Consider the following 23,799-nt stretch of genomic DNA (forward strand, 5'->3'; position numbering starts at 1 on the left):
GTTACTGTGGAATCATTAGAATTTGTGGTGGATGAATTTTTGTGGTATTCATGGGTAGCCATTCCCCACGAATTTAAATCCTCGACAAAAACATATTGTGAAAGAGTTGTTAAGACGCATTCACAAAATTACATCCCCACTAATAAGCAGAAAATTTGCCCCCATGAATTTAAATGATTCCACAGTGAATATTGTGATATTTGAAAGCCAGTAAAAGTACTCTTCAATCCACATTAATATCCACATATGTCCCATACCATCTTACACCAGTATACTTTGGATATCACCTCGATATGGTTAAAGCATAAACACAGTACATTTTACATGCATATCCATTTAGATGTGAATAAGGTTCGAATATCAAATTCAAATGTTGAAAATACATTATGCATTTAAAGGTTACCAATTAACTCATTGTAATTTCATTCTCTAAAATTAAACAAATTGGATGACAAACATTCCTCTTATAATTATTGCAGGGGGAAAGTTTTTCAGTCTATAATCTGTTAATGAAAATCCAGCTACATATATACTGTCCCTCAATATGTACAACTTACGTTGTAACTGCATGGTTTTTGTTGAATTCTGTGAACACTTCTTTAGGTTTGCCCACCATTTCCACCGAGGAAGCTGTGATATCTAACAAGCCCTCATTGTAACGACCTTCACTCTTGGCATTCTCTATGGATACGGTCATGCATTCCATGAAGTACTTAAATATCTGGTTTAAAATAGAACAGATGATACAAAAGTAACATCAAACCTTTGCTTAAAATTACTTGTTTTGCAACTCGATACAAACAATACACAGTCAAATACCCCCACAAAATACATGTACTTTCATTGAATGGCACTAAAATAACCCAATAGCTCTAAACTAGTTTACTTTGATTAAACGATTTTATCAAAATACAAGATAAGGTCTCATTCAAATTTTGCCTAATTATGGGTGAATGGGGTAAATGCAAAACAAAGACAAACAATGACTAAATATGCAGTGACACAAAGTATTGAATTCCATTTCAAAGACAAATCTAAGTTCTGCAGCAGCATATTTAAGAACAACTCAAAAAAATAAATTGCTTTGTTGACTTATAGACAGTCATGAAGTACCTACACAGTTTTGTTTTGCAACTGAGAGCCCGAGGATGCGGTTCAGGAATCTGGAGACGTCCCCTGCATCTTTGTCCTTGATCTGGATCCCCACCCTCAAGGCCTCAACATCAATCAGGCCCATCAGAATCAGGGACTCCTGAAAATCAAGACACAACACCTGAGCTTATTCTGACCAACTGGTTTTATAGGGGAGTTACATTACAGGAGCATTGTATGCAGTACATGTGTAAAAATAAAGGAATTAACTCTAGCATTCTGTAAATGAAATAACATCATAGATAAAAGGCATTATGATTATACACATTGACAATATACTCAAACATCATAAAATTTGACATTCAGATAAAAGATGTAATAAGATGAAGGATGTGGGCATTAATGTTAGACTGTGGTTTCATAATCTTTCTTTGACATCATTTTCAGGGTATCTTATAGTCAATGGTTTAGATTCATTGACACTGCCTAACTCCAATACACGTACAATTGTTTTCATGTTTCTTGCTTCAATAAACACTTGATTTTTTAAGTCTGCTCAAAAACATAATTCTACATTCAATAATTAGTAGCATTATTGGCTGATATTTTTTACTGTACCTGCATGACAGCCAGAAAGTCCTCTTCATTATATTTTTCAGATACACTCTTCATGTTTATACCAGGAAGAAGCTTCCTCTGATAAAAATAAAAGAATAAACATGAAATTAAACACACCATTTTCCCCGAAGTATTGATCAATCAATTTATTAAGGGAAATTACTTTTAAACTACAATCTATAAAAATTTATGTTTAAATGAAACACAACACTTCATGAGAAAGAAACACCTATAACTAATGCAGTGAAAAATATGGAGAAGTAAGTAATGAAATACATGTAAATTTCTGTCAAACCTTTTCACAATATTTCTGAAACTGTTTAGGCTGACCATAGGCTATAGAACCAGAAGTCGGCTTACCGTGCAAACACTCTGATACATGGCTCTCAGGGCGTTCCTTCCGTAGGGTGTATCAAAGTTAAACTCTGTCAGATCAGCTCCCGATGCAGCCCTTCTATCTCCTTTAGTCAGGGCACCTGTTACATGAAATACAATTGATCATGAAAAGAAAGACAACTTCTGTCAAGACATTCCATTTCTGCATCAAAGAAATCCTGTTCCATTTCTTTTAACAACCAACAAACACATTTATTGTATCCGGGTGATTGATAAAAAACATTTCAAATCAGCACAGGTACTTTAATTAACCAGTCCTTAAGAAAAAGTAAAAGTCTGCTACCCACCTAAAGATTGTAACCTACGTGCCACAGCAGCCGCAAATCTTCTCTCCCCTCCCAAGTCTGTAGTCAAAAGCTTGTATAAAGGTCCACTAAAAGAAGATCACAACAAATATATATTACCCCCATACATATGACAGGAAAATGGTACAGTTTCCCAGGGGGGCAAGTTTGTAACCCGCTTACAAATGGATTTTGCTAGAATAATTTTTCTCAATATCACCCTCTCTAATTTGAACTTAAACAATGTTTCAAATTCTGTATAAAACCTATGTCTTCTCTAAAACGGGTGATTTTATGTCAATCCTTCTTACTTTATATTTTTTTTAATACTTAAGCATGAAACAACTAAACCACTGACCTTGACTGATTTGACCTATGTGACCTTCCCAGTTGTTGTACGGCCTTGTCGGCACTCCACGGTAACTCCACTGTAAGATGTACTCTTCTTCTTTGATTGGGGCAACGAATGTCAGCATGCAAAGAAATCCCTGCAGATATTGAATACACAAACTATCTTATAGCTGATAAATTTTCATAAACAAAGATTTAATAAGAAAACCTTTTTTTTTAAAACAAGACAAACACTTAGTTATTAAAGAAAATACCTCATTGTTGTACAATTGTTTTAAGTCAAAGAGAGCCTTTTTCCACTTACCTGTGCTAGCAGCATCAGATATTATAGCCACAAGCTTTTTCCCTTCCATGAACAAGTTTCTCTAAAAAAAAATTTTTTGAATTGAAACTAAATCAGCATTAATTGAACAGTCATAATACGCGATAGCAATGATATTTTGCCTGACCATCAGTAATCCTGCTATTTATGCAGTTGCACCAGTGTTCCAACGGAACACAATCCCACAGCTTTGCTTGTTTGCTATTATTGAGTACAGAACAAGATATGCAACAGTTCACAATTTATTATTTGCCAACACAGAATCAATACACAGATCAGTGACTATATGTCAAAACACAAACATGTTATCCACAAAGTCCATGGGTATTGGCGAAAGGCCACACTGTCCTTGCTCTGCTATGGAAAGGTCTGGGGGTCCACCGAAATACCAACACGCAAAAAGGTGCACAACGGGCAAGACGGGGGCCTTGTGTTGATCACAAGTGCCAGAGATGTCCCATGCTTGATGAATGACATGTGGACGGGGATGACTCGGGACATGACTGTTTACCCTGTTTTCCGGTGATTGCTCCCTGGTATATACTCGTACTTGCTAACCTTGAGTACACCAGGTGAGCCTCCCCCCCTTTGTTAGGAGGTGGAGGGGGTCCCAAGTATGGCGTGATACTTGTGAACCCCAATCATTAGCACATGGGATGCCGATTTCCCAACACATATATACCAGCACTCCGCCTAATTGACAGATGGGGGAAAACGCACGGGCCAGACATGTCCCGAAAAGGAAGTTGAGGAATTTGATAGTTTGTACCAAGAATTACCTTTACTTCCTGTGCATGTTTTGGTAGTTGATACCAAGTTTATTCACCTTGTGATAGCTTGTACACTTGTAACACCGTTATCTGTGTTGTTTACCAATATTCCGTCAATTAAGTTTGATTATTTGTATATTGCATAAAATAATCATTATTATTCAATGTACTTAAAAAAAATACACATTTATCCAGATTTTGTTATTTTAATTCAGATGAGGTTAAGGCATAATTAATTAATACAACAGTAAAATTCACTAATCTATTGTGTAAGTCAAATAGTTGTTTCTGAAGTAATACTGTAGATTTCATATTTAAGGGAGTACTTGATTCTGTGATTCAACAGTTTTCATCAAATTGTGAGGATAAAAAATCGTGAAAGCCAAATTTTTTCACAGTTTCATTTAGTTTACATCTGTCTGAAAACAAGAGGCCCAGGGGCCACATCGCTCACCTGAGCAACAATTGCCTTAATTCTGATCAAATTAGCATTACAGTATCAACATATCTTGACAACTGAGTACAGTAGATCTTGCTAAAAAAAAATTGAAAATCTGCCAATTTTTATCAACCTCTTATTTTTTGGTAAATACCAAGCCTTTTGTTGTTGTACCTGTAAGAAGATTTGTCTCTATTCCTATATACCCCCCCCCCCTCCCCCCATTTCATGGCCCCATTTTTCTCTAGGGAATCATGGTTTCATCAGACTTAAATCTGCATAACCTTTGCTTTCACACTAAGTACTGAGTTTTGAACCGAACACTTTCCCAGAATAGTTTTAAAGATTTTCTCTTCATATTCCTATGTAAAAATTCAAACCGCCATCACGGTCCTGCCCTACCACTAGGGACTGTGATTTTGCAAACTTGAATTTACACTACCCGAGGATGCCTCTACACAAGTTTAAACCCTTTCTGGCCAAAAATTCTTTAAAAAGAAGATTTTTAAAGATTTTCTCTATATATTCCTAAGTAAAAATTCATCCCCCATTGTGGCCTCACCCTACCCCTGGACTATTATTTAAACAAACTTGAATCTATACGATCTGGGGATGCTTCCACTCAAATTTGGGCTTTCCTGGCCTAATAATTTTGAGAAGAAGACTTTTAAAGATTTTCTCTATCTATAAAAATTCATCCCCCATTGTGACCCCGCCCTACCCCCAGGGACCATGATTTGAACAAACTTGAATCTACACTTCCTAAGGATGGTTACATGCCAATTTGAGATTTCTTGGCCAAATATTTTTGAGAAGAAGATTTTTAAAAGATTTTCTCAATATATTCCTATGTAAAACTTGATCTCCCAATTGTGGCCCCACCCTACCCCCGGGGATCATGATTTGAACAAACTTGAATCTACACTACCTGAGGATGCTTTCATTTCAATTTGAACTTTTCTGGCCTAATAGTTTTTGAGAAGATTTTTAAAGATTTTCTCTATATACCGTATTTTCCGGGGCATACGCCGATGTGGGGCATAAGCCGAATTGCTCATTTTTAGACAAAATTCAGAAAAAATCCTTAGACTGGCCGATTTGGGGGATTGGCCGAATTTCAATCAAAGATTACTATAGTGAAAGTATGACCGCTGATTATTATACCATTGCCGGTATAAACACTCTTAGGAATATCAATATAGAAAGTTAAAAGAGTAATTATAATTATTTAATTAGCTTAAACGAATATATTTTTAGCAATTTTAAAAAATAGAACAATCTGGCTCAATCACGTCTGTGTTTTGTGGATGATTGATCTCTTCCGTATTTCCGTATTCCGTATAGTTCACATAATATAATTTTATTGCAACACCTACCCCCATGAACTTGTATAATATACTATGTATACTATGTTTCTAAACATTTTGTATTTCATTGATAACAGCTACATTTAATTTTCATTTGATCATGTTATACTTTGAAAGCTATACGTAAAATACTGGGTATGGCGTCCATTATCTCAAACACGTGGTTTCATTTTCAAATAGAGTTATCTCCCGTAATCGTTAATAATGAGAAATGGAAATACCCTGAAAATTATTTAAATTATGTTTTTTTCTTTAAATTACTTAAGAAGTGACTTGTCGTTTTGCAAGAAAGTTGTATTCCTAACAAACACAGTTAATGCAACAAAGTGTAACGGTTGGTCTGAGGTATACACTACGCTATCATTTATTGTGCCCGCAGGCTGTGTCTAAGACACGGGTTTCACACCTTTGTATACACACGACACCAGAATACCGTTATTTCAACTAACAGGAGATTAATTGTACCGAATAAAGTATTTGATTTATTCTACACCCAAGACCACTGATTCCTACAAACGCTGCCATGAAAGAATCACAAAAATCAAGATGATGCAATTTATTACCATGAATCAACGAGCATAGTAGTGAATGCACTGATGTCATTCTTAAATATCTATTCTTAATTTCACTTTTTCACTTTAAAACCAAACTGCACACATTCATAATACCGGGGATTGCAATATTCGTTATATCACAGTCTTCCGTAATATTACTTTCTACACGGTTTCGTTTTCTTTTTTTAGTATGCGACAATAGTTTCCTCGTTTCATACACGAGCGATTTCGGATTAGTTTATATAATGAAACATGGATATGGAAAAAAGACATTCTTTTGATTTTGGATTGTAAAGAAAATATAGCGTATATTTTGTTGAATCGCAATGAAAATATCGCGTATATTTTATTATTTATTATGTTACATATTAACGAAAATTATCAACGAGACAACTATCGAACAATAGTTTAAATGGATGAAAAAAAAACAACCTCTCATAATAAATGATGGATAAAAGCAGTGGATTTGGGATTTTACTGTCTGATTTTTTAACTTTGGGACTACGATAAGCCGATATGGGGGATAGGCCGAATCTCGCGCATCGGTGAAAAAAAATACCGGCGTATGCCCCGAAAAATACGGTATTCTTATGTAAAACATGATCCCCCTATTGTGGCCCCACCCTACCCCCGGGAACCATGATTTGAACAAACTTGAATCTACACTATCTGAGGATGCTTCCACTCAAATTTGAGCTTTCCTGGCCTAATAGTTTTTGAGAAGACTTTGGCTCAGGTGAGCTAAAAAAGGTTAAGTTTACAATGCAATAAGTTGTTAAAGTTGGTTTCTGGAAGAAGAGACTTTGAAAATTTTCTTAATAAATATTGAATTTTTTTTTAGTTTTTTAATCTTTAGTTTTTAAGATCTGTGTACAAACATAGAATTGTGAGCAAATCTCTGTATCTTGCTTATAATTCGAAGCTTAACACTCAAATATGGTTAGTAAATAGAAATTGTAAACAATTATATAAAACACAAGAAACATGCACTATAACAAATAAAGAACACAATTTATTTTTTCGAAATGAATCATATATATACATGTACATGTATATACCTACATATTTCCGACAGCGATATCAAACTCTATTTAAACTGAATAAACTCGAGAAAATGCCGAGCATCTCAACAAAACCTATTGCATTAATATACCATTACGCAAAATATAATGCCGAATTACCGATAGAATGAATTGTATTTCAGTACTTTTTTGATACATCAGATTTTGCTTAATTTGCGCAGGTAAACAGTTAACTGTTTGATTTACCGAAGTCTCTGTTTGATTTGATACGTAAAAATCACGAAATACAGACGATAGTTCCCAGGTTACAAAGCATAAATAATGAAAACGAAACGAAAATCAGAACAAGCTAACACCAACGTCATGTGTGAAAACTGTCAACGCATTGAAATATTTAGCCTCATTTTACTTCACAAAATCGGCACAAATACATTTTGCATGTTTCAAAACTCTCCCTTCATTCGCGAACTGTTGCACAACAAGCATATTCATCATAGTCAGATCGACCCTTTTTCGTATAATGTCATGGCTGCTTTAAACAAAGAACCTCGTTTTAGATGTATGGAATACGAGACTTGGTAAAATGGGTACGCAAACCTGGGCCGTGGCAAAATAAAAGCCGGGGCAGATCGGCAATCGTCAATTCCAAATACGCATTATTTTGCAGCAATATTTACAGCAAATACAAATATACTGGTCCATCAAATATCCTGAAATTGTAATGAGATTGGCAGATTAATAACTGCCAATCTTTTGTTTTGCCCAGGCCAAGTCTTGTCTACCCATTTTACCGAATGCCGAATCCGAAGCTATTAAACTGATTGAAACACGCCTTTCCTTTATTATTATTTTCGTAATAACTCAGATTTGAAACATAATTAGACCTTAATTTTTGCAATTTATATTTTCCTTCCCATAAGGATAATTTATGCTAAACAACGTTGAATTGGAATCAGTAGTTCTTGAGAAGAAGATTTTTTAAAATGCACCCCCCTTTTTTTACAGTTTTAAGGTTTTCTCCGCTTTGAATACAGATCTGACTTTTATTTCTGCAATTTATATTCGCCCTCCCATAAGGATGCTTTGTGCCAAATTTGGTTGAAATTGGATAAGCGGTTTTAGAGAAGAAGTTCAAAATGTAAAAAGTTTACAGACGGACAGACGGACGGACGGACGGACGGACGGACGGACGACGGACAAAAAGTGATCAGAATAGCTCACTTGAGCTTTCAGCTCAGGTGAGCTAATAAAAGGGAGATTTTAAAATCTGTGAATTGTGATTTCTGTGATTTAACACAGATTCTAATTCCTCGTGTTTAGTTAGGAATCTACAGTACATAAAATTGGACTCGAACAGTCGCTCACCTCTTGCACATTAAGACTCTCGATTCCGCCGTAACTATCGGCATTGGCAGTGCGTAGTTCATAGCGAGGCGTTTCCTCCGGAGAGTGTCTGATGATCCTCCCCTTCCTGCCTGTCATTTCTGCTACACAGTGTGGTCCCCCCAGCTTGTCTATTATCTCATCCAAGGGACTACAATTATAACACTAGGAAACTTAAAATGCTGTTTATCTTCACAATTTATTAGATATAATTGTACAAATAACATTTTCTTGCAATTCACCCTTTACAAATAGCAGTATCAAACAATTTTGAATGTGTCTTTTACTAATTTTTTTTATGTTTAAGTCAAACGGTTAAGAAAATTTCAAAAGCAGTGAGAAGCATCTGCCATCACATTTTCAGAACTTCAGAAAAAGATAAATGAATTTAAATTCAGAACAAGAGGCCAATTGGCCTTAACAGTCACCTGAGTAGTATATAACCCATACACAAACTTGTCGAGGAGTCTCATATATGCATTCAATTAATTAGGTTTCATTCTGGAGTAGAAAAATTATAAATTTGTAATGACGACCACCTCCCTGCCTGAAATCTTTTAAAAAGAACTGTGAAACCTATAATTTTGGCAAAAACCTTAAAGATCTGGTCTACAAAATCATGAATTCAGTTTTCCTTTCAGGTGTGTGCCTGTGGGAGTAAAGATGATAATTTTTTAACATTATTTGCATTAACACCTATTAATGCATTTTGGCCCTGCCTTAGAGTCAAAACCCATACTCCAGGGGACATGAAAATTAAAATTACAGTAGAGGACTTCCTGGTAAACATAATTATAAGTCAGTTTTTTGTACAGATGTGTGAGAATAGAGAAGACAATTTTAAACATTATATGCATTAACTCTATATTGCCATATTGCCCCCCCCCCATATGTCCTGAACCCCTGACCCAGGGGCTATGAATTTCACAATTTAGGTAGAGGAGTTAGTGGACATCATAACCATGTATTCAGTTTTTGCCCACATGTGTAGGAGTAGAGAAGAAGATTTTAAGATTTAAAACATTTTTACTACATGTATATGGCCATATTGGCCCCACCTTAGAGCCTGAACCCCTAACAAAGGGGTCATGAAATTCACAATTCAGGTAGAGGGCTTTATGGACATTATAACCAGGCATTTAGTTTTAACAGATACATGTACATATGGGAGTAGAGAAGAAGATTTTCTAAGATTTAATACATTTTTACTATACGGCCATGTTAGCCCCACCCTAGAGCCTGAACCCCTGACCCAGTGGCCATAAATTTCACAATTTTGGTGGAGGTCTTAATGGACATCATAACTATGCAACCAGTTTTTTCATCGCATGTGTGGGAGTAGAGAACATTTTTGAAAATTTGGCTATTTTTGCATATTTGGCCCCACATGTGGCGCCCCGGGGGTGGTAGAGCCATGAATTTCTTAATTTAGATTCCTCTTACCATGGAGATGCCTCACACCAAAAATGGTAACAATCAGCCTTGTAGCTTTTAAGAAGAAGTTAAAAATGTAAAATTGTTAACGCACGATGCACGTCGCACCACGACGGACGAAAACGGATAGCAATTAACAGCAATTAATTATTTAATTAAGTAATTAATAGCAATTAAATGAATTAAAATTTTCAAGAATACAACACATTCATAACCCTTTAATGCCTCACTGTCTGGAATATGCAGACAATACCTGTTAGGTAGATTGATTTTTTCTGCGAATCCAAGCAGCAGATCCCTGGCCTGTTTACTCCACTCGTCCACCAACACTTCCTCCTTGTTCTGTCACGACAAAATCATACAGTAACACACAACTCACTTTAATGTTATTTTTAAATGAAATGAAAAGAGTTTATAAATAATAGATGTACATTAAAAAAATACACTTACATTATCGGTATTCAACATAAAATAAAGGAATTAGCTATATACCTAATTAGAAAATGTCCATAACGTGCTTGGACAATCAAATAAAATTATCTTAAAATTCAAACAGCTAATTAAAAAGATTGAATATAATACATGAAATGTGTATAAATCTGAAACTGTTGATGTAAATACTTACCTGACTTTCTATCATAATTGGAAAATGCTGAGTAACGAATCGGGAAAAAATTTCCTTACAAAGGGAAACAAATCCAGTCACTTTTCCTTTGTTTTTGCTAAATTCACTCTCAAATGAAGCCTAAAAAATCAAACAGATGAAAAGAAAACTTGTATAACCTACATGTCAATATTTCCTCCACTTTACACACATTAAAATTCATTCTTCCAATTTTCTTGGATATTGGAAGGAGTTCTTGCATTATAGTAAATTCTTGTACCTCTCCAGTACTCTGGAGTCCTATCACTACACAGCAGCCATTCTCCAGCGATGTCTGGGCCTCCTTCACAATGGTCGGAATCTTCATACCAATGCTGAAACAAAAAAGTTTTTCCACTGCCAAAATTATCCCAAAAATAACACCTTATAGATTTGTTAAATGTATGTACAGTAAAACTTGGTTATAGCGAAGTCCTAAGGACCAATGGATTTACTTCGTTATATCCGAATTTGTTATAACCAGACTACAATTTTTGCTAATTTGGGGCTCAGAAAGAAAAAATATTCTTTCGGTACCTTTAAATTGAAGAATTCATGCGAAAATAAATTCATTCAAACTATTTTGTTAAATGGTTGTGCAAACTTTTTTAACTGCAAACAAATTCGTTATAAAAGTGTTAAATTTCATTATTATTTATCTCTACAGGGTACCGTTTCACAAAAGCATCGTACATTAGGTAGTACTTAACTAGAGGTACTGTGAGCAAGCTCACAATTGATACCCCCCGCTAAGATAAAAATCATAATGCGTGTATTTTTCCAATTATAGAAAATATTGGATGAATCTATTTCACCGTCTATTTCTTTAAATAACTGCTCAATTTTTTTAAAACTGTTGGTCATAAGCAATATTTGTGTGAAGTAAGAACATTCAATGCATCTCCATAAGAAAGATAATGACCAGACACGAATTTTTCACTTTTTCTGCCAGTGACCTTGACCTTGCCCAAATGACCTTGGGTCAAGGTCATGACACACCCTTTGGTCCTAAGCAATATTTGTGTTAAGTTAGAACATTCAATGCTTCTCCATAAGAAAGATAATGACCGGACACGAATTTTGCACTTTTCCCCCCAACGACCTTGACCTTGCCCAAATGACCTTGGGTCAAGGTCATGACACATCCTTAGGTCATAAGCAATCTTTTCGTGAATTAAGAACTTCCAATGTTTCTCCATACGAAAGATATTGGCCGGACAAAAATTTTGCACTTTTTCTGCCAGTGACCTTGACCTTGCCTTAATGACCTTGGGTCAAGGTCATGACACACCCTTAGGTCATAAGCAATCTTTGTGTGAAGTAAGAACTTCCAATGTTTCTCCATACGAAAGATATGGGCCGGACACGAATTTTGTATTTTTTCTGCCAGTGACCTTGACCTTGCCCGAATGACCTTGGGTCAAGGTCATGACACACCCTTAGGTCATAAGCAATCTTTGTGTGAAGTAAGAACTTCCAATGTTTCTCCATAAGAAAGATATGGACCGGACACTATTGCACAGACAGACGGACGGACAGACGGACGGACAGACTGACGGACGGACAGACTGACGGACAGACGGACAAGGTGATTCCTATATACCCCCCCAAACTTCGTTTGCGGGGGGTATAACGAGTTACGACACTCTTAAGTACTACGTACGCACTTAGTTAAGACCGTTTCACGAAAGGTACTTAGTTCCGACGTAACTTTCTCGTATTTACGTCCGTCTTAAATTACCGGAAGTTGATTTTGATATGGCAGACGAACTCGTAAATAAAATTAAAAAGGAGAGGAAAAAGAATTTTTCTGCCAAGGAGATTGAAATTTTGGTGGAAGAAGTTGAGAAGAATCGAGCGATCTTGTTTGCCTCTCACAAAGATGTCAACACAAATCAAAAGAAAAACAAATGTTGGAAGGACATTTGTTCCTCGTATGTATCTCACAGAAAATGTTTCACGATTTATATTAATTATTTATCTATATGGATAATGTTTGATTTCAGTGATTTCATCTCATATACAAATAACCTATTTGCGTTTTTATATTATAAAAGAGGGTATATTGTCAAATGAATCTCGGATTTATGTTAGATCTACATGTACCGGTACATGTAAAAGTTCGTAACATGGGCTGACAAATGTGCTAAATCAGTGGTACAAAATCAATATATGTCAATATGTAATCTATAGGAAACTTTGTTTGCACCTAACCTTAATTTCAGTGATTAAAACACTTACATTTTTTTTTATAGCGTCTGCATGTTTACAAAAACTGTATGATATATCCTTGACCTTCAATGTTTACCCATTGCGTCATTAAAATAATCTCTAAGAAAGGACTGAATCTAAATTTTGATGCATTAAATACTATGAGTATCGGTCTTTTCCATTTAAAAAAATGTTTTAGTACAGCAAAAAGGGATCTTTTATTGTAAAGTTTACTTTTGGGACCGACATAGATTTTTTTTTGGGGGGGGGGGGGGGGGGGGGTGGGGGTGGATATATCAATTTTCGGACAAAATTTACTTGTGTTAATATTAATGTTTTAACAACTTGAACAGAATCAACAGTGTCTCTGTCCAGGAGAGGTCGCCTGCTGAAATATGCAAGAAGTGGAGGGATTTGTCTTCACAAACCAAGAAAAAGGAGGCGGAGTTTCGGCGAGATAGGTCCAAGACGGGAGGTGGACCAGCCCCCACCCCAGTCAACACAAGTGATCTCAGTCAGAAGGTTCGTGAATAATGTCTAGTTGATTTTTGTTAAAGACTTGCAAACAAGTTATTACCATCAATTAAACAAAATTAAAATTTGAAACAAATCGATAATATTGGATTAATAAAACAATCTTCATAAAAAGTTTGTCAATGTGTACACATAGCATGCAGCTATGCACATACACATGTGACTGTATGATATTTAAAGTATGTGTCGAAAACAATCTAGTATACACATTGATACAGGCAGAGTATATTTTTAAGAAATGGAAGAGAAAATAAGGAAATTAAGACTGAAATTGAAGGGAAAGGAATATTAAGTACCCCCTCACCCACGGATTAGGATTTTCAAGATTTTGGGATTCAAAAATTTTCCCTTTTTTGTTTTTTACTTGCATAGGCGTCGGAACCGGGGGGGGGGGGGCTTACCCCCCCCCCCCCCCCATTTTTTTTGCAAAGTTAGACCTAACCATTAGGGACATAGCATCATAGAGGGTTCACCCCCCCCGCCCACTTTTTCTCGCAGCAAAGAAAATTGTTCCTAAATTTACCTTGAAAGATTGAGAAGTTGGAGTCACTTGTGACTTGTCAAGATTTTTGGGATTAGGTTGCCCCCCCCCCCCCTTCCCCCCCCTTTAAAAAACGATGCTGCGTGCCTGAGATAAACATGTCTTAATTAAAAATCTTATTATTTCAATTTGTCCATGGGCAGACCAAGAAATTTTTCCCAGCTGGGTTCTTATTTAAAATGGTCTTAAGTTGAAATAAATTTTCAATATAATTCTAAATCGATGAGAGCAATATGTATAACGTAACGTTTAAAGAAAATCGAAATCTGTTACTTGAATTTTTTAATTGGCTCAGCTTAAGGGAAAATAACATACTCGATACTGCAACCCCTTCTTCCTTAAACAAAAGATTAAATAAATTCTATTTCAGAAAGCAGAAAAAATCCTGCGTTTCTCACTGGCTCGTATATATTGCTAAATTAAATTGTAAAGTTACGCCATTTTAGGAATTTATTATTGAAGTGTCGATAATTATTTCAGGTTGTTGCAATAATAGGAAAAACTTCCATTGAAGGGATTGACGGTGGTTTTGACACTGACCTGGAAAATTTGGGTACATTAACTCTCTCTCTCTCTCTCTCTCTCTCTCTCTCTCTCTCTCTCCTCATAAGCTGACAATCAATAATATTGTGATAACACGTTTGTAAGCACCAATGAATGTAATTCCAGCGGCGAATATGTCCAATTTACAATGGATTAATTTCAGACGTAGATTTATTCAAAGTTGAAGATGTATGGCTGTCAACACCGAACACAATCACTTCAGAGAAAGCCGCTGTCCCCTCCCCAATGCTGTCTCAGTCTCCTGGGCCATCCCAAGCTACCTGTGAGAAGGAAGAAACATCGCGTGGGGGAGAAGCAGAAATGAAAATAAAGGCATCGGGGTAACTCTAAACATAGGAACTTTTACATTGATAAAATTTATTAACCAAACAGTATTATGCATAATGTTTTCGTTTTGAATTTAAGACTTGTTTTTTTAATCACGTCAGTAAACCGAATTTCATGTATCGTTCTATAGGAAGAATAATCTGAAAAGGAAGCGAAATGTGGATGATGTTCACGAGTTACAGTGCCAGGTGCTCGAGCAGGAACTTCAGAAGAACAAGTTACAAATTGAACTTCTGAAAAAGCTGAATGAAAAACTGGGAAAAGGCAGCGATTCTGCGATTGAATTATTTGCATCATTTACATAAAATAGATATTAAATCGTTATGCATTGAATACAAAAAAAACAATTTACTTATCTTTCTTTCATTCTCTCTCAAGAAAATGAAAATAGTCTGTCACATAGAAGATGTGCAAGTTGTAAACATCTTCCTGAATCGTGGACGGATTAACCATGGAACCCGCTTTCAATATACTAGTAATTCATCACTGTTCTTTTAAACAAGATTTCAAAAATATATTATGCAAGGTGAATTCTAATTGGATCGGCATTTACAAAATTTTTAAAGATCAGTTGCTTTTAAATAATTTTTTTTTGATTTGTTACATATCTGTTCTCGCCTTTAGAATTGTTCACTGTCGTTTAATGTCTCTTAGAGTTGCCAAGTAGCAACCCGTCAATTTACAGGCATATCTCAATAATTCTGCATAATTTATGCAACATTGTAATGTTATGCAACATTGTAATGAAATGTAACATTACGTAAGATGTATATTTTTATTGTATTTGCTTGCAAATATTTACTATTTTAAAGTTTGTTAGTAAATTGCCTTCATTTGCTAAGCCCATATTTTCTTGTAGTGAAATAACCTCTTTTTGACTGTGATCATGGGGTGTTAGATTTTATTTAATTTTGTAACAAAATAAAAAAAAGATGGATAGATATAGTAATTTTAGGTATTTCGAATCACGATTTATAACTTGGGTTGTAAAATATGTAATATATGTTTACAATAAGTTGTTTGGTATTAACAGAAAGAAGATTGTGTCAGAAAACATGATACGGGTTCTTCCGACACCACCTTTTAGTGTATTGCGTGTCATTTCCGGGTATTTCGAACCAATAGCTAATCTGGCAAACAAAAAAGGCAGACAAAGATGATATTATTACATGGACGAATTATTACATTTTTATTAGATTAACTCGTTGTTTAATTCATTTAGTTTTTCAAACAAACAAGAGCAAATTTTGTTAATACATAATTCTGACTTCAAATCATCATACAACAAAAGTAAAATCGTTATGACGGACTATATGATGTATCGTCTGCAAAAACTGAGGATTTAATAATGAAAAAGAAGTAATGTTATGAACACAGATTTATCTGATAATGCAATTTAGTTGAAAGTTGAAATTAGGCCATAGTAATTTTGTCAATGGATTAATACTTTGTCAATGGAAGTCCAAAAAAAATAATCAGCTAACTTTTTTTAAAGGACAAGCTATGATCTTTATTCATGATAAACCTTTTTGATTTTAAAATTATATAAATTGCTCATTAAATTTATAATAAAGACCCTTAGATTGACACTGTCGAAATATCAAGAAAAAGAGGATATATATATATATATAACTTTTGCGATTCGTGGAGGTCCCAGGGACTGTCTGTCCCTTAAATACAGTTTCATATGTACATTTTAAAGCACTTGTTCGTCATCAAACCTCATATCGCTGACATTTTGAGATTATAACGCTAAGACGTAGATTTACGCCACCTCCGAGGTGACGTAGATTTACGACGTTACATACGACGCTGCGTAATTTACGTCGCTTTCGTGAAACACCCAAAATTAACTAAGTATTACCTACGTCCCACTTACGTACTACGTACGATTTACGATGCTTTTGTGAAACGGTTCCCTGGACTCAAAATCAGTTCGCTATATCCATAAATTCGTTATATCCGAATTCGTTATAACTGTAAAATTTTACAAAGATTTCTTAAGAATTTTACCGGGGACTCAAAAAAACTTTGCTATATCCGAGAATTCGCTATATATCCTTGTTCGTACTAAAGAGTTTTACTGTATGCATTCTTGACACATTTACTTGGTCAGGTAACATGTCATGCAATCATGCAATAAAAAGATAGGATAAGGTGAATCACATTGTTCATCAGGTAAACATATTGCAACACCTTTCCTAAATATGATTAAAACACTGCATAACTTGTCAAGTTTAATGAAATAACAGGAATCTGAATAGTGGCTCATTTCAAAAAAATTTTCAGGGAGGGAGGTGATGGTTTATCATTCACACTGACCAGAGGTGTTTGAAGAATCTCTGATGACAGGACCAGAACTGGGACCAGATCCTGCTGCCGCTGTAGTTAGTCTGCACAATGGCACTCTCCAGCGCCTTCCTTAGCTCATTCCTGAAGAAAAGACGAGAAACTGTCAATAAGTTTAACATTATTCTAATGAGTATTAAATCTTTTAAATCATTGTTATACAATGCAGGGCTTTCCCAAGCTTGTTTGTAAGGGAAAGACAGAAAATTAATTTCTTTGCACATAATAACTTACTCTTGAGATAAATGCTATTTCATTTACTTGTGTTCATTTAACATCATGTCACTGAGAATCAAGATTTTAAAATCAAGGTTACTTAGATTCTGTATGAGCACCCACCATACATGAGCTGCAGTGTCATAGACCTTCCTCTGTTCCTCTGTCAGTGGGATCTCCACAGTACTAAACTATCAAGATTCAAAACAACTGTGTCTTAAACTTTTATGAACTCCTGGGATCATTACTGAACTATCTAGATAACTATACAAATATATTTTACATTCCTTGTAAAAGAAAAAAATCAAATTTTTGACCAAGATGAAAATCATCTGACATACTTATAATGTATTTACATGTGTACCAGTGTTAAGTGATGTAAACAAAATTTCATTTGTATTTAAACAGTACCTCTCCCTACACTAGTCTATAGATGTGCACTCTAGATCTACCAGTGTTAAATGATGCAAACTAAATTTCATTTGTATATTAAGAGTACCTCTCCCTACACTACAGTCTACAGACATGCACTCTAGATCTTTACCTCAGCTTGTTTGTAGCTCAGTCCCCTGGACACGTACATCCCAGACATCTTCATCTCCATGGCCAACATCTCCGCCATACCCAGCCCCTTCTTCTGGACAAACTCGATGAACTGCTCAAAAGAGCGGAACTGTGCCCCCACACCCCACAGTCCTAGTCTCTCCATGAAGGCCTGGAATAAATCCAACATACTTCAATGATAAAGGTATTTCAATTGACACTGAAAGACCTGCTTTATATCATCTGCATTTGTGTTTTGTGACTTGCAAAGTTGGCAGGACCAGTGGAATACTTACCATATTTTTAACATCGGTCACTCCTGTAGCACTGCAGTACAAAACTCTAGCTTTTGGTAACAACCTGTGAAGAAAATACTTTCATATATAAATTATATGTATATCAATGTTTCATTACAATAGTAATACTTTAAATAAATAAAATCCATTGTCAGATATCTAAACAAACGCAAATGTGAAAATATTCTTTCGTTCATGGCAAAACTGTACCTCTGAATTGTTGTAACAGCTAAAGCAACTTTGGTGCTGGCCTGTTCTTTTCCCTGGTAAAAAGCATAGAGTACATACATGTAAATAAAATATAAAATGGTATGAAACAGGAAAATTTAGCTCATACATGTACACAATTTAAACCAGAGGCAAGTGGGAAAACATTGATGCAGACTTTTTTTTTTTTTTTTGCAAACCTGTCATAAAGACATTTTACATGTACAGGTACTTTAAAGAAATAAAACTGACAAATGAAAGAAGACTAAATCCTCTTTCAACAAGTAAAATGACAAGTTTCTGAGTTAATAGTATAATTTGTACATACAGGAACAAAGTTTTTGGCCTTGTGACATTCGTCAAACACCAGACATCCGTCAAACTCCTCTCCTCCACACCAGTTCACCAGCTGCTGTAGACGGCTTTGCTTGCTGCCATTGAAGACTCCTACAAATCAGCAAACAAATCATCAATTCCGTGTTGAATACTTGATGTACCTAAAAATTTACGCAGGCATTATCATTCCCCTATACTGGACTGACATCAACTTAAGATACATGTACAAGAACTCTCTCTTAATATGACTAACATGTATATCAGATTTACAGTTTCACATTCTTATAAAATACCGCAGACTGAAATCTACACCCCCTCCCCTTTATAAAGAAAAACAAAACATAACATTCATCCCATACATATTTGTACTCTGAAATTACACATGAACAGTTGCATACTGTGGACAGTCTATGCCGTCGGACCTGACCCATGTGCAGTGCCTCTGGTCCAATGAATCATTTTTTACACCAGACCAGAATGTCCAATGTCTCAGTGTCCGGTTTTGAGCTTTACAATTTTTACTTTTATCCTCCAATTTTTTTTATTGCTGCCAGTTTCTTTCTTTTCTTCTTAAATCCAAACTTCAATAAATTAAGCTCTCTTTTAATCGTAATTTTCCGCCATGCTCTCACTGTTTTATCTAAATCCCAGGGACACTTTATTCAACTACTTACTCATAAGTTTATTTCAACAAAGATAATATTGACTGAGAGTTTAGTAAAAATAACTTGAACTTTGATCCCGATCAGATAATAGACGATCGCTGACCAGAATTTACTCAGTCACGAAAATGTCAAATACTCAATTTCTGGTCGCAAAATCAAATTTCTCGGTCTGACAAAATTTGGTTCAGTCCTGTGTGGTCCAAAAAACTTTTGCATAGACTGTGTGGAACCGTTAAAATTTGCGATGACTTTTCACACACAACTAATACACCACAAACAAATGATAAAACAATCTGTATTTATTGTATGAATAGTTCCTTAAAATTTCCTTTCAACATACTTTTCAGTAATAAAAAATCACTAATAAATTGACCTTTAGAAATTCAAATGATTCCATAGAATTATCTTACCTCTCTGGACTGAAGACACCAGTGTAGCATAAGTACTGAACACAACGCCTTCTTTAAAATCAGCGGGCAATCCAAGAACCCTGGTACATAGATGGAGAACATGAACCTCCTTCACACTTGATAAAGTTTGAGTACATGTACTGTACCACCAAAAAATGAATGTAATACTTAGGACATTGAATTTAACTATATAATTTATAATAATAAATTCTTTCTATAATCAGAGACTTACAAAATGTTTCAAGATCAAGTTTTAGCCCATAGTGAAAAATAATTTTCAATCACCATTACGACTTAATAGTACAAAGAACAGTTTCTCTGTGTACATAAACACATTCCATTCCTAGTATTTCTATATACAAACACCTAATCTGTATAGATACACAAGTAATTTTTATACATTAAAAAAACCTACGTTCTCTACATGTATGTCTAAGTTTTCTTGTACCTATGCATCTTTTATCTAAATACAAATATCTAGTTGTTTAGATATACCTACCTAGTTTCTCTGTCCAGTTCCTGACATCCATCGATAACTCTAACATGGCAACCAATGTCTGTTAAATCCCTGCAATTAAGTTAACAATACTGATACATATACATGTATATATCACATATTTTATGTCAACAATTCACATGTTCAGTTATCAGTAAGTTAAGACCATTAACTGTAGTTTTGAAAGTTTATTTTTTAGTAGAGATATAAAAGATGCAAAACTAAATATTGGCCAATCATCTTTGTTTAGGGATCAACATAAAAATCTAAATAAACAACTGACAGATAGATCACCCAAAGAAAATACTTTACAGAAATGCACATCTTTAAAAATAATAAAGCACAATCAATGTTGTAACATTTAAATCTTGACCGGTGCTCTGACTCCTCACCTTCTACTGTCTACAATCAGGTCCGATGAGATTGTGAACCAGATGTGCTTGGTTCTCCCCCTTGCATAGTTGTCTAGTATAATTCCAGCTATCTAAAATCACATGCATTAAAGAAATCATTGTTAAAAGCAGTACAGGTATACATATAACAGAAAATTGTTAGACAAAACAGCATCACAATGAATTCATCTCATTCCAAGCAAATCTCATGAATGTATGGCTTGCTTTCAGTAATAAAAGAATTCAAAGATGCTTCAGATTATTTCTATTTTCTCCTTTAAGAATTATAAATGTACAAGTTACTGGTACATATAAAAGTAGTTTATACATGTATACATAAAGTTACAGTACTGCTACATACAAGTTACTGGTACGTATAGGATTTGAAATTCATTTGGAACAAAACCACAAAACAATTGCCAACACCCCTGACATGACTTGATCTTACCTGTCTCCCCTTTCCCACACCTGCTGCATCCCCTATGAAGAAGCCTGCTCTCTGACCACTTGGCAATATTCTCATATGCTGCTGGCACTAAAATAGAAGCCCACTACATCTTCAGTAAAAATCTCTTTTTATTTGTTTACTCTGCATGACCTTTCAACTTGTTTCAGTTTGTCAATACATTCTTTGGATATACTTATGTTACATTTTACCAGAATTTATTAAAACTAAACATTATTCCCCCTGTCTGTATGATAGTAAACATTCTGAACTGATTTTTATTTGCTATAATGAACTCAACCACCCAATGACACATAGATATCTCTGTTTCTGATTTACTGGGAGTGAGGTTATCAATTACCAAGTCCATGACGACAACAATAAATTTGGGTGTAATTTTTGCTTATTTATTTCTTGGAAATGTGATAAAATGCAGACAAATACACATATTATTATAATTATTATTATTTTTTTAATACTAGTTATTATTTCTAAACTACCCAGATGCAAAACAATAAATGTTTACAACAGCTCCTCCTTTCCCTTCAAACTGTTCACATGCATACATACAGCATAGAGCACTCCTTCTAGCTGTAGACTGCTGAGCTTGCCCTCTTTGATCACCTCCTCTGGCAAGGATTCTGTGAGTGGGTACATGGGGTCCGGCTGACTCAACGCCTGTAAAACAATTCTAATCTTCAGTAACAATGTATAACTTGATTATTATGATAAATGGATACATAGATTTTTTAAACCCATAGAGTCTATTTCAATCTGAAATAAAATAATTCCATAAAGAAAATGGCATAAAAAAAAAGATAGAATGTGAACGGAACTGCTAAAGAGACCAAATGTCTGATGCTCCTCAAAAATTTCGGGCAACTCCAGATGCTGAATGAATGCGGTGCTTAATCTTTAACATTTTTCTATGTTGCATCTAAACAAGGGATACATCTACTTCCCCAAACTTAAATATACAAATTAAGTTACCGCTAATGGCCCAGCCTCCACAATATCACCAGGGTGTGGACAACAGCCTTTCACGATCTCTTTATGCTGGTAAACTGAGAATACTTCTGAGCTGCAATTAATTTAATGAAAAACAAAATAGTCTACTCTAACATTAAAAACAGATCTGAAAGTTTAAGGGCCATTTATATTTGTATCCAGGAGACATTATTCTGAAACTTATCTTGTACCTGACTGCTTCTTGAACGCCTTCATCTTGGAGCTTAAGTTCCTCATTCTCTTTGTTGGCTGTTGGAGAGCTTGGTCCAATTCCTGTCTGTGTTGGGATGGCTGGTTGGTACAAAGCATTAAGCTGGTCTATCTGCTGTAAGATCGGATGCACAGAAGTCCCAGCCATAATATTCTGGTATGGCGTTGCCATCTTACTTTCATTTGGACCTGGATATTAAGATGATGAAACACACATCCAATATCTATCATGTGGGGTTGTTTCAGTTTTAATTATTTTTCATTATTTGGTATTATTAAAATAACATAATAATTAGTATGGTAAGTTTGAATTTTGCCACATTATCTTGCGTATCATATGATTTCTATTTCAATCCCGTATTTGTGAAACTTTCAGACGTATCATTTCAGAAACTAAACTAATAGACCAACAAATGTAACAATAAATACTCTACTCTTACAGCACAGAAAAATATAAAAAGTCAAGGATGAGAAGAATGAATATAGTCTTATTCGTCAAGACTAAAAACTATTTTTGACTGGCGTCTTTTTTTCTCAGAGAGCGATATTATAATGACAACTGTCATCAATCAACAAGGACAACTGAATTCATCGGAAACGATGGGTCGTGTGTTTCATACAACTTGATTCTTTTCAGTGAATCAAATATCTTACTCTCACAAAGCAACACATAAAGGAGCATGAAACCTAAAGAAAACTTACAAAACGCTTCAAAGTTTACATTTTTGCAAGTAAGCAAAGTTTTTTCCCGCCAGTTAGTTAAGTCGTTCGAAGAATAAATGAATAACTCGTTCCAAAGATATTCGTGTTCAAGCGCCTTTTATGTATATTGCTCATTTTCAACTTATTTCGTCTTCATCCGTGTTTGAACGAAAAAAAAAATACCTTTGAAAAAAAACCCCAGGTACCTGTCGCATTATGATTTTTGATTTTATAATGGAGACTGTAATTAAGCATTGAATTTTCATTAATTCAGCAAACCTAGAACTATGTGTACATATAGTTGATATTCTGAACCGCGAAATGCAGTGCAATTTAGTGTGAACAGAGTATATTGTTATTTTATTATTATTTTGTTATTAGATTCTCAAAATTTATATAAAAGAGGATTTGAAAAAAAGATCAGATAAAACATGTTTTGTAATTTAAACCTTCTTTTATTTACTTCATTTGGGAATCGTCCAGCGACCACGAAATCAAAAACACGTATTACCATACAACCAATTTTTCCAGGGACGTATATACGTCCCTGATTTTTCTAATGTCTTTTTAATATACGAATGTTTAAGAAAAGGCACTTATTGCCGGAATTATATTCAATATAACCGTGTACCACAATACCTGCATACAGAACATAATGTTAACACGATTTCA

At 34.9% G+C, this 23,799-nt stretch overlaps 1 protein-coding gene across 3 annotated transcripts in view; it reads right to left on the reverse strand.

The window, feature by feature from the left end:
- The window catches only part of LOC105347544 (uncharacterized), a 34,033-nt gene extending 10,844 nt beyond the window's left edge, over positions 1-23,189 (reverse strand). For 2 of the 3 annotated variants that reach the window (XM_034471450.2, XM_034471451.2), the window contains exons 1-25: positions 23,128-23,189; positions 22,407-22,614; positions 22,198-22,288; positions 21,778-21,885; positions 21,211-21,297; positions 20,763-20,854; positions 20,374-20,442; positions 19,875-19,954; positions 18,792-18,910; positions 18,467-18,519; positions 18,257-18,320; positions 17,962-18,132; positions 17,541-17,608; positions 17,175-17,285; positions 10,917-11,010; positions 10,658-10,777; positions 10,286-10,374; positions 8,581-8,749; positions 3,046-3,106; positions 2,749-2,878; positions 2,394-2,479; positions 2,071-2,186; positions 1,711-1,788; positions 1,118-1,252; positions 558-721 (exon numbers count right to left, since the gene is read on the reverse strand). In XM_034471450.2, coding sequence (XP_034327341.2) covers positions 558-721; positions 1,118-1,252; positions 1,711-1,788; positions 2,071-2,186; positions 2,394-2,479; positions 2,749-2,878; positions 3,046-3,106; positions 8,581-8,749; positions 10,286-10,374; positions 10,658-10,777; positions 10,917-11,010; positions 17,175-17,285; positions 17,541-17,608; positions 17,962-18,132; positions 18,257-18,320; positions 18,467-18,519; positions 18,792-18,910; positions 19,875-19,954; positions 20,374-20,442; positions 20,763-20,854; positions 21,211-21,297; positions 21,778-21,885; positions 22,198-22,288; positions 22,407-22,597 — 2,546 coding nt within the window. In that variant the 5' untranslated portion in view covers positions 22,598-22,614; positions 23,128-23,189. The remainder of the gene's footprint in view (positions 1-557; positions 722-1,117; positions 1,253-1,710; positions 1,789-2,070; positions 2,187-2,393; positions 2,480-2,748; positions 2,879-3,045; positions 3,107-8,580; positions 8,750-10,285; positions 10,375-10,657; positions 10,778-10,916; positions 11,011-17,174; positions 17,286-17,540; positions 17,609-17,961; positions 18,133-18,256; positions 18,321-18,466; positions 18,520-18,791; positions 18,911-19,874; positions 19,955-20,373; positions 20,443-20,762; positions 20,855-21,210; positions 21,298-21,777; positions 21,886-22,197; positions 22,289-22,406; positions 22,615-23,127) is intronic. The other variant, XM_066070418.1, reaches the window with a different exon arrangement.
- Positions 23,190-23,799: the final 610 nt, after the last annotated feature.

This window comes from Magallana gigas, chromosome 8 (genome assembly GCF_963853765.1).
Source record: "Magallana gigas chromosome 8, xbMagGiga1.1, whole genome shotgun sequence".
Classification (NCBI taxonomy): Eukaryota; Metazoa; Mollusca; class Bivalvia; order Ostreida; family Ostreidae; genus Magallana; species Magallana gigas.